This window comes from Gymnoscopelus microlampas, assembly GCF_963454915.1.
Source record: "Gymnoscopelus microlampas genome assembly, chromosome: 4".
NCBI classification, from domain to species: Eukaryota; Metazoa; Chordata; class Actinopteri; order Myctophiformes; family Myctophidae; genus Gymnoscopelus; species Gymnoscopelus microlampas.
In genome coordinates this window covers 49506583-49524800 of record NC_139941.1, presented here as the reverse complement: position 1 = coordinate 49524800, position 18218 = coordinate 49506583, and the positions used below count along the sequence as shown (strand labels likewise).

The 18218-nt window shown below is 39.0% G+C and overlaps 1 protein-coding gene across 1 annotated transcript in view; it reads right to left on the bottom strand.

The window, feature by feature from the left end:
• Nucleotides 1-18218, bottom strand: part of LOC311042948 (H-2 class II histocompatibility antigen, E-S beta chain-like) — a 107646-nt gene that overhangs the window by 12893 nt on the left and 76535 nt on the right. Inside the window, exons 9-10 of the mRNA XM_084054057.1 lie at nucleotides 17757-17813; nucleotides 16116-17003 (exon numbers count right to left, since the gene is read on the bottom strand). Coding sequence (XP_083910183.1) covers nucleotides 17776-17813 — 38 coding nt within the window. The 3' untranslated portion in view covers nucleotides 16116-17003; nucleotides 17757-17775. The remainder of the gene's footprint in view (nucleotides 1-16115; nucleotides 17004-17756; nucleotides 17814-18218) is intronic.

The window sequence follows — 18218 nt, the reverse complement described above, 5'->3', positions numbered from 1 at the left end:
GAATGTTCAGTTGGGTAGCCAATTTTATCCAATCAGGAAAAAGTAGGCCTAACCATTTATCAACTTCAATTTCAGTGTTCCAGTTCCAATTTTGTCTGCTCAGTATGCTCATTATTTTGGTTTATCGCTTCCAATTTTTATGAAAAACACATGAGGTGGGTATAATCTGGACTAGTTCAGAATATGCCCCAGGGTATAAAACATATATTTTCATATGCAAAAATATGAACTTAAATCCGTAAATCTGTAAATCCGTAAATCGTTACGCACACCCACACACTGACTCCGATGTCTACAAGCAGTGAAGGTGACTGAGTGGTTACACTGGTGGTCCTCTCACGTGTTGAACACAAAAATGAAAATGAAATATTGGGTCCATTTTGAGATCACTACTTCTGATACTGGCAGGGACGTGCACAGATAGACTCTAGGTGGTGCTAGAGCACCTGCCCTTTGCCCTTTTGACCAGAAGTGCCCTTTTGAAAAAAAGTTTTTTTTTTTTTTCAGTTAACAGCAGGGGTCTTCAACAGGGGGTCCGGGACCCCTAGGGGGTCCTCAGAGTTACTACAGGGGGTCCGCCAAATCTTTATGTGATATGATTTTTCTTTTTACCATAACCACTCGAAACCTAGCATCCCTTTTTCTGAGGAGAACTTTAGCCAAAGATAGCAGATCTACAAGCTCACAACGCCTCGCGCTGCGAGGCGTTGTGGGCTTGTAGATCGGCTATTTTTGGCAAAGCGGTATAGGTGTAGAGGGAAAAAAGAGCAGACCAAGTCAACAAAAAAAAGTGTAATTTACTTGAGCACCTGCCCCTCAAAATGTCTGTGCACGCCACTGGATACTGGGGCTGCAGGATTATCCCCATTGTTTTATTTTACCTTACTTATATATTTAATGTCCCAAATGCTGTTCAGCACTTTGTAACTCATGTTTTGAAAAGTGCTATATAAATAAGGTTATTGTTATTATTTTTTATTGTTTCCACGTTTATTTCATTGGCCCAGTTTGATGCTTTGCTCCCATCAGAATAGTATGTGCAATGTGAGCCTTTCCTCAATCCACAGGCTGTGTAGACTACAGCCTCAAAACACTGCAAGATACGGACAAGGTGATGCAGATAAAGCAGGAAATGAAACCTGGTCTGGAAAAAACTATAACGGAAGAACATTTCCGAGGCAGTGCGTAAACATGAGTGACACAACGTGAGTTTTTTTTTTATGAGCGACGAATTCCGGGCAAAAAAAATGGGACCATTGTGTAAGCTCCTGAATCATGCAGGCCTATTCTATTCTATTATTATAAGCTATATAAGTTAACTGTTTTAGTAATAACCATGTAGCTTCTAAGTAACTTGAATCTTTTAAATTGGCAATTGACATGATATATCCTATATTAAAACCGACGGTGGGATGACACACGATACGATATCACTTCATTATCATCTGTCACTGAACTTTGACATTTTATACACACATCTGGACCAAACTTGGCTCAAACACTGTTCAGGAGTCCATTATGAAAATAGTCAAACCCAAAAAACAAAATTGCTCACATAGGGGCACAACATGTTTTTTACCCTTCAAATGTGCATAATTATATTGCTCTGCTCAGCGGCCAGAAAGTCTAGTAAATAGCTACAATGACCTGCTCATTACCAAGTAATATACTGCGGGATTAAACAGATTTTATGAGACCAAGACACTTGGTAATGTCTGTATATAATTAATGACATACAAGGTTTACCTTTATCATGATTTGACCATAACTTTCATCGCTTTCACTTTCCTTTCCTCTCCCATTCCAGGCTTGCTATAACAGAGGAAGAGGAAGACAAAGATACTTGTTAATCTGCCAGCACTAATGTCTCAGTTTATTCAACAACATTGTTCTGTTTTCTTAGGCCTTGGCATTCCAGTTTGTGACAAATATGGCAGCTGCAGTAGGTAGGTACACCTACGTTGCTCAACAGCCGACACCCCAGGGTGAGTGGCTGAGCGGGGCTCTGGAAGGACTGAGCACATCTCAAGAGCCCACAGGCCGGCGTGTTTATACCATGTACCACGGCACCACAGTCACCAACGCACGCAGCATCATCGCCAATGGCTTTCGGCAGTCGTCCACTGGCATGCTGGGACCTGGAGTCTATGTCAGCCGCGATCGGGATAAGGCTGAACGATACCCACTTAATGCCGCCGCCAGTGATCGTGTGGTTCTTGAGGTGCGTGTGCACGTTGGCCGCGTCAAACACATTGACAAAGACAACCACCCCTTGAAGTACAGCTGGAACGCGCATGGGTACAACTCAGCCTGGGTGCCCCCCAACTGTGGCATGAAGTCTGTACCAACTGGCTGTGAGGAGGATTGTGTGTTTAACCCCAGGCGAGTGGAGGTCATATAGGCATTGCTCTGGCACCCAACACCGCCATACTGAGAGAGTTCCAAACACTGATGGCAAATAGTCCCAGAAGACCATGGAAGAAAGGAAGAGCTCAACGACAATGGAGGAAGTGATGGTGTATCTTTTCTTCTATGAAATATGTTCAGAACAGATATGCAAATAGAACAGAACATATACTACACAGAAATAAGGATATGAGGAATAAGGATGATGAAGGGCTTAATTGTAAAAAAAAAAAAAAAAGTCTGGAAAAAGGGAGAGACTCACTACAGAACAGTATCTCAGTCTCCTGTTATATTCCTGTCTCGCCCTTTATTGCTTTGTCTCCCAGATTACAACAGTTATTTCTGAATTCAATAGCTGATCTGTATTAGTGTTTCTTAAGTGGTGCATTACTGATTATCAGGTAAAGGGATACTGTTAGAATTAGTCTATTTTATAAAGGTTTTATGTCTGTATTCTCTCTATGATAATAGCTGTTCTACTAATGTGCAGGGATTCCACAATTAATCAATCAAAATCTGTTTAGATGAACCTGAAGTGTTTTTATTGAGTTTCGGCTGTGGACATGTTATTTTATGGCAATGTGAGATTGTATATTTAAAAAAACACCTTCCCTGCTTTTAATGTTCTGTACTTTAAATAAACAAACAACTGTTGTCATAACAATATTGGATTTCATTTTTTAACATTAGCAGTCCTGTAGTTGATGTGGTCCCTGAACTCCACTGTTCTATAAACTAACTCTAACTTGGTTCCCTTCATTCCTGTAAACATCTGACATGATTCTCACATTTGATGAATGGAAGAAACACTGCAAGAATGATTAAAGGAGTAGTTCACCCCAAAAAATACTTATTTTCTATCAATTACACACCCAATGAAGCCTTGAATTCATGGCTTTTATTATTTTATCATTATTTATTTTTCCTAAGGCAATCATTTGATGATCGGCGGAAAGATGCTAATATATCCTGTAGGAGACTCAAAGTAGACTCTTTAAGTCCCCTACCGGAAATACAGCGGTCATCAAATTATTGGCTTAGGAATGCGACAAAAACAAAAAAAAATCCATTAATTCAAGGCTTCATGGGGTGTGTAATTGATAGAAAATAAGTCATTTTTTGGCTGAACTCCTTTAAGACAAATATATTTCACAGGCGCTCGGGTGGCGCAGTGGTAAAGTCCCTGCCCACCACCACAGAGGTTGTGGGTTCAATCCACCGTGGTTTGACAGTTAATTGTCTCTGCCAGGCCGAAGGCATGGCCGAGACAAGCATTTCTGTAAATTACATTGGTAAATGGAACTATAGTATTTTAGACTATACTGTATGTTGTCAGAACCTAAAAAAAATGAAGAAAATGAAAAAAATATATATTAAAAAATGCTTTTATGGGCTATGCTTTTCAAAAACAAATATGAAATACTTTTCCTTTTTTTTCAGTTGTCAATTTGCAACCCCACCCTGCCTCAAGCGTCAGTCAGAGACTTGTTCAACCGGTTCAGGACAGCTCATATACTTAACCCATTAAGACCTGAGGCCGATTCTACAAATGCCTCCTAAATCAGTAGTTCTCACACTTTCAAGATTAAAAAAAAAAAATCAGAAATAGCAAATGTACAGTACAAGCTCGCAGTGCGGCACGAAGTGACGTGCTGGGAGCTTGTATATCTGCTATTTTTGAATAGCCAACACTACAATCTAAAATGACAGATGCTGCCTTTCCCGGTTTTAATGGGTTAAGCCTTAACCGTTCTTTCACTTCCTCAACCGTTAAGTGAAAGTGAAAGAAGGGTAGAGCCAAAGGAATCATCATTGGAGGCGATGAGATATGAATTGGAGCATTTCTTCATAAAGGTAGTTACATTTTAATTTTAATTAAATAGAGAATTAACTCCATGTTATGTCATTGTTGAGTCACTCTGTTAAAGGGATAGTTCCAAAGAAATATATATTTTTTTCCTATTGATTAGTCACCCCATGGAGACTTGAATTCATGGATATTTTTTAAACTTATAAATAAAATACATTTGAATAAAATAAAATAAAGATAAGACACGGTATTTAAGATGATGTTTGACACACATTAAAATGCTACAAGCATGGCAAACATCCATGTGCACCTAAACCAAATACAGGCCAGCTGTAGCATTAGCCATGCAATGCAACAAACAAAGGATCGCATTAGACAAGGCTATTCTGTGCTACACAAGGCTTAAACTATGAGCTTTGGCCTACAATGAGTTCTACTTCACTCTGCATGAGAGGGAGATCACTAGACTTTTATAACTTCCTCATGATGTGACTATAGGTCAGGTACAAGGTGCACCATTCACATGGATTCCCACGATTAGGTGTGTGGGAATACGCAGTAGGAGGAGGAGGAGTACTCCTGTTTACTTATACGAATTAAGGTATGTACAGTATGTCCTACTGTTGTTACTTATATATTTCAGGGGATTCTTGCTGATATGTGAGTCACTCTTTTTCTCCCTAATACAGTAAGCTTAAAACTGGCAACACAGTATATCAAAATATAAGCATGCCAATCTTGTAACAAAAACAAGTCAAGTCTCTTAACCTCTTATTATTTTGGAACACTTAATACAAGGGATTGATTTAAATGCTGCTAAACATAAAACATTATGTAAAGTTACATATTTAAAATGCATAACTACTGTGTTATGTTCTGTGTCCATTAACACAGCCTATCAATATTCTGAGGCTCAAATGTGTTGAAATACGTTTTTTTTCCTCTTCTATATACTGATAGTAGTCATTGCTAGAGTGTTTGTTCAGCAACAGGGGTCTCCCTGTATACCCAGCTCTTTAGTGAACAAAAAACTAATTTTCAGATGGGTTGCCAATTTAATCCAATCAGGAGATAGTACCCATTTATCAGCTTCAATTGTATAGTGTTCCAGTTCCAATTTTGTCTGTACAGTTTTTGGCTCGTCGCTTCCAATTTCACTTGTTTTTGTATCCTGTAAGAACTACTTAATGACATTCAAGGGTTACCATGATTTCCCTCTGTTCACATGACCATATATGTTCATCGCTTTGACTTTACTTTCATCTCATTCCAGGCTTGCTAAAACAGAGAGAGGAAGACAAAGAGTACTTGCTAATCTGCCAGTATATTCAACAGTATTGGTCTGTGTTCTTATTGTAATAGGATGGCATCCCATAGATCGATCAGGTCATATGGAGCAGCAAATGATCTGGTACTGAGCGGGTCTCAGGAGCCCACAGACCGGCATGTTCATACCATGTACCACGGCACCACCGTCGCCAATGCACGCCTCATCATCGCCAATGGCTTTCAGCAGTCGTCCACCGGCATGCTGGGACCTGGAGTCTATGTCAGCCGCAATCAGGCTAAGGCTGCACGATACCCACTCAACGCTGCCGCCACCAGTGATCGTGTGGTTCTTGAGTTGCGCGTGCACGTTGGCCGTGTCAAGCGCATTGACCAAGACAACCACCCCATGCAGTACAGTTGGAACGCGCATGGGTTCAACACGGCCTGGGTGCCCCCCAACTGTGGCATGAAGTGTGTACCGTCTGGCTTTGAGGAGGACTGTGTGTTTAACCCCAGGCGAGTGGAGGTCATAGGAATTGCTCGGGCACCCACCACCACCATACAGACAGAGCTCCAAACACTGATAGCAAATAGTCCCAGAAGACCATGGAAAGGACCAGCCTGGAAAGGAAGCGCACGCCAGCCTCCCCCCCACACACACATACACACCTCCCTGTGCCACGTTTGTTTACAATGGGCAGAACATCTGCACCCTCACTGATCAATCATGTTCTGTGTCTCCTGATAGAATGGTTCCTCTGTATTCCTCTGTATGTCAATACAACTGCAAATACTAGATTTTTCTCCAGACAAGATGAATCACATCTTTTCTTCTATGAAATGTGTTCAGAACAGATACGCAAATAGAACTGAACAAATGCTACACAGGAATAAGGATGATAGGGCTTAAATGTAAACAATAAAGTAAAAAGGGTCTTTCATTACACTACACTACACTTTTCCTGTCTCACCATTTATTGCTTTGTCTCCCAGATTACAACAGTTATTACTGAATTCAGGGAATTCAATAGCTGACCTGTATTAGTGTTTCTTAAGTGGTGCATTACTGATTATCAGGTAAAGGAATACTGTTTAGAATTAATCTATTCTATAATGGTTTTATGTCTGTATTCTCTCTATGATAATAGCTGTTCTACTAATGTGCAGGGATTCCACAATTAATCAATCAAGATCTCTTTAGATGAACCGTATGTGCTTTTATTGAGTTTTGGCTGTGGACATGTTATTTTATGGCAATAGCAGATCTACAAGCTCTTCTGAGCTTGTAGATCTGAAAGGTATAGGGCTGAAGTGGTTAATGTATGTTTTGTACAAATGCATGATGCAAAAGATCTGAACTGATTTCAGTCATTTGGATAAATATTAGGTATAGTATTAGGTTTGGTCAAACGAGAGACATAGTGGAGCGGAGGTAAAAGTACAGAAAATTGGAAATACTCCAGTAAAGTAAAAATAACTCAAACTTGCTGCTACTCTGCTTCAACTTCACTTCATCGCCTAGCCAGCCTCTGATCTTAGCCCTGAAAGATAATATAATATAATGTAAACTTGTTTTGGTCAGTGCAGAAAGTGAGACAGGTGCACCGTGACGGGAGCAGAAAGACAGCTGTGTGTCTCATCTCTGTTTATTGACGTTTCCATGGTTAAAACGAAAATGAAACTGCCACAACTCTAGTTTTAAACTTTCTGCAAATCCCCTATGTGCATTGCAAGCTTGACAACGGTCTCACAAGGTCCTGCACTCAATTCCTGTTGCTGTCAAATCTGGATATTAAAACTTGTGTCAGGTATGTTTATACAAATGCAATTTTAAATGTGAGTTCGCTATCCACGAGCATTGCGAGCAGTGGTTGAAAGTAACTAAGTATATTTACTCAAGTACTTTACTTGAGTACAATTTTGACAGCTTTAATAATTAGTTACTTTTGATAATTACAAAACATACATTAACCACTTCAGCCCTATATTTATTTCAGCCATTTGATAATAGCCGATCTACAAGCCCACAATGCGTTGTGATGCAACGCATTGTGAGCTTGTAGATCTGCTATTTTCAAAATATGTTTATACATTTGAAAACTTGTGAAATGGGACATTCTGCAAAATGAGTACTTTCTACTTTTATACTTTAAGTACATTTTGATACCAATACTTTTGTACTCTCTGCAAAGTAACTAACTAAAGTTTTAAAATAATTGTAGTGGAGTAAAAGTACAATATTTGTCTTTGAGATGTAGTGGAGTAATAGTAAAAGTATTGAAAATTGGAAATACTCCAGTAAAGAAAATTTTGAATTCCGGACTTTTGTACCAGAGTACTTATACATTGCAGTACATACTTTTACTTAAGTAAAACATTTGATTACTTTTTACACCACTGGTCAGTGAGAGAGTGAGACAGGTGCACCATGACAAGACAGCTGCATGTCTCATCTCTGTTCATTGACGTTACTATAGTAACCCGACACCGGCACTGCAACAACTGTTGTTGCAGCCGAATGTATACTTCGTTGTTCGACGGTGTCTTGCACCGAAAATACTGTAGCATATGTGAGCTTCGAGATTTTCGACACGTGACCCGCTGTACGCCGAAGTATAAATGGAGCTTGTGTACAACTGAACTGGCTGCAGTCATATATCAGCATTAGGATTCAAACAGACTGTAACATCCAAATCGTTGGTTCTTGAATTATGTTTAGTTTCAGTATAGCACACTGGCTGCTGTTATAATATCTGCATTACTGTTCAAGCAGAATGTAACAAACACAGTAAGTAAATTGTTAATTCTGCACTTATTATTTTGAGTTTCAGTATGTACCACTGGCTGTTATATAGATTTTTAAGCAGACTGTAACAATGAAATATTTAAGTAAAATGTTGGTTGTTGGTTATTTTGACATCATCATAAAACATGTGTAGCACTGGCCCTTTAAGGAAAGTGCATACAGAGGGGTGGCCAGGTTTGCGGCCTCCTGTCTAGCCAGAAGCCTGGCTTGAGTGTTTGTGAGAGAGACCATGGAGGCATGAGGGGTACAGACTAATTCTCGGTAAGACAATCTGAAACAAATGACAAGGTTTTTATAACTCATTGTAGCAATAGTATATATATAAGAGTTTAGATAGGCTGACACTATTAGGCCTGTTGTTAATTATACTAATATATATCTGTATTTCAAGAAGCCTCCAGGTCCTTTGAGCAGCAGTACCCTGTGGCTGTGCAGGCCTATATCAATGGGAGCCATGAGCATATATTGACTCATTTGGGTATGTTTGTTATTTTGCTGTATTTTGTCATCTTGCTATAGGGGCCTAATGTCTGGGATGAATTGTTGGAGGGTTGGTCTAATGCTTTATTATTTGATTTTTTTTGTAGGAGCTGAACTAACCATCACTGTTTTTCCCACCGTGCCATATATACTATTTAGACAGGTTTTTGCTATTGGACTGTGTGCAATAGGGTTGACCTGAGGACAGAGCTATACTGGGCCATTAAGTAGCATTGCATGATTTTGATTTTGGTTTTGCGTATTTGTATTTTGTGTTGATTTGCTTATTTACTTTATTTGCTTTTGGTTTTGCATTATTTGGATTTGATTTGTTTAATTTTGGTATATTTACTTTAGAGGCCCTGAAGCCCTTACCCTTATTGCCCCTTTGCCTTTTGGGTTTAGTCCCTTTGCAGAACTCCCAGTAATACTAACCGCTTTCTTCCTTTCTGTATTTTAACCTGACTACTTTTTATACCAACTGTTTGAATAAACTTGACACATTTGATACATCAGCCTCTGGTTCTGTTCATTCTGAACCCGTACCTTTCTGGGGAACCTTACCTTGTTCAGTCCTATATATCTATATATATATACAGTATATGGTTAATGTGTTTAAAGGATCCTTCACTCCTATATGTGTGGGTGGCTTAGTCATTGCTTTACATAGCCCTGCTACACATGTACACAATTTGGGATCCATCCTGTGACATCAAAAAGTGGCAGAAGTAACGGTATAGAGTATAACAGTATAAAACAATTTATGAAGATACAAAACATAATATGAGTATCAGTGTGGTTTTGCATTTTACTGGACATTCAGCAACTGCAACAAGACAGTTTATTCACATAAAACATGAATTAGACACATTTCTGTCCAGTCCGCATCACACTGCAATACAGGATGTATTGATTATATAAAACAGTATGACAGAAATGTATTAATTTTATGTTTTTTGCTATTTAACTTGTACTACCATTAAATCTACTATGAACTTCAATATGAATAATTACAATGATATTTTTGTTGTTGTGTTAAACAACATTGTGTTGTTGTTTATGTATTATCCTTTAGGGGTGAGTAAGACTTCAAGCATTTGGGCTACAGCAAATATAGTGCAGTGTTTCCTAAACAATTAGCACAATATGTAGGCATTATTGTTAAGGTATTATAAATCTAAATCTTCAATATGTTCTTGCTGTTCTACATACGGCCAACCATGAAGAAATAGCAGGTTGAGGCTTTAAGCTTCACTTTTATTAAATATTATTAGGGTTTTAAGATGCTTCTGAACATCAATTTTAATGTTTAAGCAATTAGGACATGTATTCTGTTACTCGTTTGACCAAGCCTAATACTATAGGCTACCTAATATTTATCCAAATGACTGAAATCAGTTCAGATCTTTTGCATCATCTGCTAAGGTTTCTTACATGAGATATGTTCTAAAGATCAGTTAATCTGTGCTTACACCACGCACACGTGATCACGGCCAAGACATTTATAGCTCCCTCCGCTACTGGTCAAACAAAAAGAAGACAACATATGCTGTAATTATGGGCTTACTGTTTCTAAATACAGCTGATGTAATTTCACGCATGGAACTTTTTGTAAAGTGATGTATTTATTTATGTTAAAATAAGTTTTACATTGCCCTATATTCTAGATGGCAATCATTGCCTGTCTAAATAATAAAGAATATTAAAGAAAATATACCTGTTTCAAAGTGTTGAAGAGACGTCAGCCAGATAAGTGACTTGTTCAAACTGTGGTCAGTGAACACTGAGGAGCTCAGAGCAACTTAGCATCCTGTGAGATATCATATCATTGCTGTCGGGCAGAAATCCTGTATCTCCATATCTTAACTTTTTTTTGAAAACTAATGCCCTACTCTGTCAGTCAAAAGTAGCAAAAATAGCCGATCTACAAGCTCACAACGTGTCACATTGTGACGTGTTGTGATTATTATTATTTATTTATTTTTTAACAGAAAATTCTTGTAAAGTTGTTTAAGTGTGTGTGAGTTTCTATAAATATTGAACCAATGAAAAAGTGTCAACAACAAACTAAATCAAGGGTCTTCAACGTTTTCGGGCCAAGGACCCCCTAGCTGAGAGAGAGATGAAGCAGGGACCCCCTCTATATTGTATAAAATTGTGTTTCAGATTGAACTTTTTTTGTTTACTTGGTCTGCTCTTTTTTCCCTCTACACCAAACACCTCTTTGCCAAAAAATAGCCGATCTACAAGCTCACAACGCCTCGCAGCGCGAGGCATTGTGAGCTTGTAGATCTGCATTTTTTTGGCGAAAGTTCTCCTCAGAAAAGGGATGCTAGGGTTGAAATGGTTAAGGTAAAAAAAAAATCACATTACACAAAGATTTGGCGGACCCCCTGTAGTAACTCTGAGGACCCCGTGTTGAAGACCCCTGGACTAAATAATAACTGCACTGGATCCATTGGAACACAAGTTCTTTCTTCCATTGTCTGAAAAGTAACCTTTTTGGACGTACAAGGTTTCCACCCAATAGCAACGATATGCAAACTCAGACTATAGTATGAGTTGACACAGGGACGTCACGGGCTCTCAGAAGGTGCCCCCCACCTTCTGAGAGCCCGTGACGTCCCTGTGTCAACTGGACTTTCGGTGGACTATACCCCTTATTTTACACTTTGGCTATTCAAAAATAGCAGATACACAAGCTCATAGCGCGGCACCGAGTGCCGCGCTATGAGCTTGTAGATCTGCTATTTTTGAAATATCGTGAAAAACATTTGTAACTGTCAAATGTAAACAAATGTTGTATTTTCAAATGTTGCGTTTTTTGGGCGGATTTTGTTAGTTTTTTTTCGAGTTTTGGTTACTTTATTTCGGTTTTAGGGTTAGGTTATTTAATTCATATTTTTGCCTGATTGTATCTATTTATTATCACAAAAAAATGATTATTCTTTTTTAAATTTTTTCAAAAAGTTGGGGGTATGAAATCACAGATCTATGAGAGTGAGGGTGTCGTGTCGTACGCACAGTGAATGGGCGTGACGCCCCTGAGTTGACATCACCCATTGAAACTCTACTTTGATGGTGGATGTACTAGGTACACAGGTTTTGACACCTGTTTCCTTCGTGCACAGAGACCACTCTGATAGCAGCCTATAGACCACTGGTCCTCAAACGTTTTCATGCAAGGACCCCCAAAATGACAGGTGTTTGGCCACCGACCCCCATCTCAAAATATTTTGTTCCAGGGACCCCCAGAAGCATATTTTTGAGTTAATGTTTGCTTTAAAATGTATATATATTCAAAGGTTTGCACAAATGTTCAGGATTTTTCAAAAATAGCAGATCTACAAGCTCATACTGCTTGTATATCTGCTATTTTTGAATAGCCAAAGTATAAAAGGTTGAAGCTTCCTCTATACCTATCTTCGCTCTTAGAACCAAAGGTTACTGGACATTCAACACGTTCACAAAAACACAGATATTCTAGTCCACTTAAGAGCAGTGAACAAGGAAAGACTGCCTTCGTGTATTATGCTCCACACAAATGGAATAAACTTCAGGACTCTCTGAAACTGGAGCGATTGGTCTCAATAGAGACATTTAGGTTTACTTCTCGAGGACACATTTCATAGTAACTGCACCTGTTTAACGTAACACTGTTTATTTGCATCTGTGATGATTGTAATATGATTCAAATGTTTGTTATTGTTTTTCATTATGTATGTATTTTATATGTGTTAAATGCTGTTATCAGGACGTCCCTGAAAAAGAGAGCTTGCTCTCACTGGGCTCCCCTGAATAAATAAATGAAAAAGAAAAAGAAAGAAAGCTGTGAGCTTGTAGATATCCTATTTTCAAACATTTTAGTACTTTTACTTTTGGTACTTTAAGTACATTTTGATACCAATACGTTTGTACTTTTACACAAGTACATTTTTAATTCCGGACTTTTACGGACTGAGTACTTTTCCACCACTGTCTACAGTACAATGTCATAGACTGTATGAAAATGTTATCATTATAGCACACAGCAAAAAATACGGGGGAGTGTGCAGACAGATATACAGCACAACCTGATAATACGAAATCTCCTCAACAACTATTCAACAAGATGTTTAACTTGAATTGTTAGATGTGTCTTTGGTGTCTGCCTCCTAGAATGCTATTAAAAGTGTGTTCACTATTATGTTCTTCACATATGCATGTGCACATCTCTGATCAAGTTCCACATATTGTATCTTGTCTCTGTCTCAAAACAGGGCGGATTGGAGGCGCTTGGCTCGATAGCTCTGAAAACCCTGTTTGACTGCACTGAGATACTTCACCTTTGTAGCAGGTATGCAGCTTTACGAACTGTGCCGATTATCGTGGTATACATTCAAAATGAAAAAACACTGAATTAATCATCAAGAAATCCTGGGTTTCTGTGGTTGATGTATTATAGGGTATATTAAAGAGTTACCTTTTTGAAATACCCATATAAAGGCTTACATTTACACTTCTCAAGACACTGGCCCTCATTTATCAATGGGCTTATATTTTTCCATAAATTTGGCCATACACCAACGTCAGTCACATTTATGAAGCGATCCTATACAGCCAATCCTAGCGTACATTTGGTCGGAGCCTTGATAAATGTCACGGCTGAAACCGAGCGTCAATTAAATAACACGCCCTTAAATATTCTCGAAACGCCCCGATTTCACGACATGAAGAACCAGAATACGACCAAACAACGCATGGAAAGCCAATAAGAGGGTTTCCCCCGCTCGCCTCGCTGCCTTTCATGTCCGCGTCTGACGTACACAGACACACACACATGCACGCACCTACTTGCAAGCCCAAGCGTAGCATTGGCACTCTTTCATGTATTCCGTGCTGGTACAATCTTTGTCAAGTAGCCGACATGAATGACACTAATCTCATCGTCATAAATCATACCATACGTTTGTAGGCTATATTATTTTAACCCATTACGAGCAGTGCACAGTGCGCGCCGTGTTCTAGTTTAAACTAAAAAAAGCAATCATGTATTCCCCCTTGAGTCACGGGCTGCCGTGACGCCACTTTAAATGAGAAATAGCAGGCAATAATCTGAACGTTTATGGAGTGATCATTGATGAATGAATTATATACATTAATGGATGAAGGCTGGTGTGTGTTTGGAGGGTTAAATGTCCGATCTCCCGCGGTGGCCCACATGAATCCACAGCATGAAGAATAACCTGCGCTGGTCAAAGGTTTGGAGCGGCGGCTTTATATCCTCAACCCAGCCCACGTTGTATAACCATGTTGCAACGTTGAGGAACTTTTTGGACCACACTATGAAAGCGGGAAGAAAGAGGGTCGCTCCACTCCAGCCGAGGAGCTGCGGGATTATTTCGCAACACCTCACATTCCCACCATGGAGAACCCACTTAAATGGTGGGCCCGGAACCAGGACCAGTTCCCTAGATTAGCCAAACTGGCTCATCGATACTTGGCTGTGCCAGCTACCAGCACCCCCAGCGAGAGGGTGTTCTCTCTGGCCGGGAATACCATCACCCGGCAGCGGGCAAGCCTTCATCCTGAACATGTTGATACCCTCATCTTCCTCCATGAAAACCAGGAGCGCAAGGCCAAGATTGTGAAAGAGATTGACAGCGACGAAGAATAGGATTACTGGTGCTATTGACAGTGGACTTTAATACCATTGGAATATTATTTAACGTTTTATTGGGATTACTTGATTGTCGTTTCATTTCTAAAGGATATCTGGGTGAGTTTTGAATTATATTATTTATTTGTATAAGTTGAAGTTGTCTTCTGAGAGCTGACCATGGGCAGCGCATTTTGAAAAAGCTTTAATGTTTGGTTTGGCTACATTTTGTTTATTTTTTTTATTATAACTCAAGCTGACTTGTTTTGTGGTGTGCAATTAAAGCCTTCAATTTGGTTTATTAATGTCTGAAAGATGCGCTAACTGGTGTTATTGTAAAGCCAAGCTGACGTTTATTTTGGGGTTTTAAACCTTGGATTTTCGATTACATTTCACCATGGAAATTATCTCTAACTGGCTTATTCTATTCATTGGCCTATTGTAAAGGCAAGCTGTTGTTTTTGGGTGTGGATTTTTGCCATCTGATTATTATTATTATTATTTCAGTCAGTGTACTGTGTTTTGATTCTGAGCTGTTACTGGTAAAAAAGAAAGAAAGAGAGAAAAGAAATGCAATGAAAACGCACATGATTGTATGTTGTGAAAGTGAAGACATATTTTTTCAATAAGTAAAGTTGCTTAATTTGGACAGCAGTGTGTCAGTGTGGTTTCTCCTTATATGGCGCTGGTTTCCCTTTTGCTTGATATTGTTGATGGCGAAACGATCAGTAGTACACATGAAAGAAGACCCTTCACATCTCATAGAGAATTTTAAATTTTAAGAATCGGTTCAGAATTGAATGAGTACGGCTATAGTTAAATGTGAACCTCTCTGCTATAAATGTGCATGGACCATTCTGCGCGCCCCTTGGCTGCGACGTACATTTTTTTGAACCGAATGAACCGAAGGAACCGAATTAAATATGAAAAACCCGACATAAAAAGGGGGAAAACCCGAACCATAACCGAAAAAAATCGCGGGTCCAGCGGGTCCAGCGTGCACGCGCGCTGCGCGCGCGTGCACGCGGGACAGGTCGACTCGACTTCGACTTTAGTGTGAGTTGAGTCGACCTGAATAAATCTGAAGTCGTTAATGCCCTAGTGTGTGTGTGTGTGTGTGTGTGTGTGTGTGTGTGTGTGTGTGTGTGTGTGTGTGTGTGTGTGTGTGTGTGTGTGTGTGTGTGTGTGTGGTTGTGTGATGGAGGGTGAGGAGGTCAAACCATCAATAGTTAAAGCAATGTTTGAGGAAGTCATCAGTGGATGAAGAAGAACTTTCTGGATTTTCCAAAGTCATACTGTAGCTGTTTTCAACTTGGTGTCCCTATGTATGACATGTTACTATAGGCTAAAAAGTCCCACAAAATGTCCAAACGTTAAAAGGCTAAACGTTTCACAAATGATCGGAAAAGAAACACTATTTCACCATTTTCCAAAAAAAATAGCTCTATATTGTGAATATGCACTCTCTCTTGATTGGCTGAAATTGGCAACCCACCTGCAGTGAAATGTAAGAGAACATGAGGCACAATGATGTTTTCTCATTCCTTTATTGATATTGTGACATTCCATTCAAACCAAGCAAATTAAAGCCAAAAATCTAACATCTGAACTTCAAACCATTCATGATCAGGGGCCCAGATCCCAGGGGGGAAGGAACGGATAGAAACACAACAGTGGAGCTGAAAAACGTAAAGATAAATAATCACCTCAGACCACCCTAGAGGACCAGGTCCACCCATCACCTCAGACCACCCTAGAGGACCAGGTCCACCCATCACCTCAGACCACCCTAGAGGGTTTAGGTCCACTCATCACCTCAGACCATCCTAGAGGATCAGGTCCACCCATCACAAGGAAATAGTGATGTCATGATGATCTTAACACATTAATTATCACACATTATAAATGATTACATAATAATAAATGACTTATGCTCAATTATAAAATAATAAAACCTTTTTCACAAACATGGTTGACTGACTTCCATTCAGATGGATATTAATATTATATATGTTATGAAGAACTCTGATTGTGTGTGTGATCATTTATTTAATGTTTTAATATAGTGTAGAACTGAAATATTATGTTTGTGTTTTCTGACGACAGAAACTATACAAAGTAATTTGATGAACCGCCCACACTAATTGGGACTCCCTCTTCCTTTGGTGTGTCGCCCAAGTGGCGCCTAAACCCTGACCTTTAACCTCACATAAACTATGTCTATGAACCTAACCTTAACCCTAAACCCTGACCTTTAACCTCACATAAACTATGTCTATGAACCTAACCTTAACCCTAAACCCTGACCTTTAACCTCACATAAACTATGTCTATAAACCTAACCTTAAAATCACCTCAAAACCACGTCAACCTTTGCGAAACAATGGGAAAAGACAGTAATAATCGTTAGCCTTCACTAGCCATTTAGCATTTTGAATTGTTTAAAGGACACATTAGTGAAAAAGGTTGATGATGTCATCATTGTGCTGCTGTTATGAGTATTTAAAAGCTGAATGGACACACATGTATTTCCTCCTTTCTCCACTAGGGAGCAGCAATGACTCTCTGCTTCTCTGAAAACACACCCAGGTGTTCTGTGAAAAGACAAAAAATAATAATAATCAGAATGTATTAAGTGTGTGAACATGTTAACAGAATAACCTTCCCTTATAATAGCACATAATCATTCCCAAATGATTATTAATGTGTCATTAATAACTTGTTAAATGTTTGTTAATGGTTAATGACTTAATTATTTAAAACTATGAAAGGATAATAGATCATGAACACGTTATTAATAAACTACTTGAAAACCTAACCTCCCAGCACCCTCCCTGCAACTACAGTAACCATCAAAGTAGAAACAACTCAGTCAATTCAACATTTGACCAATACTTTGTCAATAGTGTATCTTAGTAGGAAGGACAGCTCAGTTGGTAGAACACTCTCCTTTGGACCACAAGGTTCTGTCTTTGATCCTGCTAGTGATGGAATGATTAGTGTTTTAAATGAACTGAATCATTGGGTACAGATCATTGAAATGTTTATTTCAACCAAGAGGACCCCCCCCCCCCCCCCCCCCCCCCCCCCCGCACCCATCTGATCACATTGTCATCAGTGATACAACAAATCATTTGATTATTAAATGTGATGATTAGGTTCATTATTATAATAAATTAAGCAGAAGACACATGATAATGTGAATTCACACGACCGGCATGGTTCACCAGGCTAGTTGTTTCACTTCTACACAAGCACGTTGTTTTGTGTATTTTTTTGTAGTGTTTTACACTTTTATACATAAACAAAAATAATAAAAGTACAGTAAAAAGAAAGAGGAAGTGAACCTGGGTGTGTGGGAGGAGTCTAAAGATCATCATTGGTTGTCGGCACCAGAATACGACCTGATAGAAGAAGAAGAGAGACAGTTAAAACACACAAACAAATGCATTTGATGTACTGTATTGTGTGTATTTCTCCATAAAATGCATAAATGTACACACAACATTCAGTCATCAGAACTAATGTGAACATTTGACTCATATTTAGGACTAAATGTAACACTGATGTATTAAAGCTAAATGTGACAACATAGAACACACTTTGACCTCTAACTAGGTCGTCTAAACTGGTCTAAACCGGTTAAGGTTCAATACCAATATAAACCAGTGTAGGTTGTGGCTTTACATGTTTGTTTGTTTGCATTTCTCTGAGGGTTCCATATGTCATGTGATCCTCTGTTGATCCGACCTCATTTCTTCCACTGGTAGTAGATTAATTAATAAACATGTTAATTAAACATGCTAATC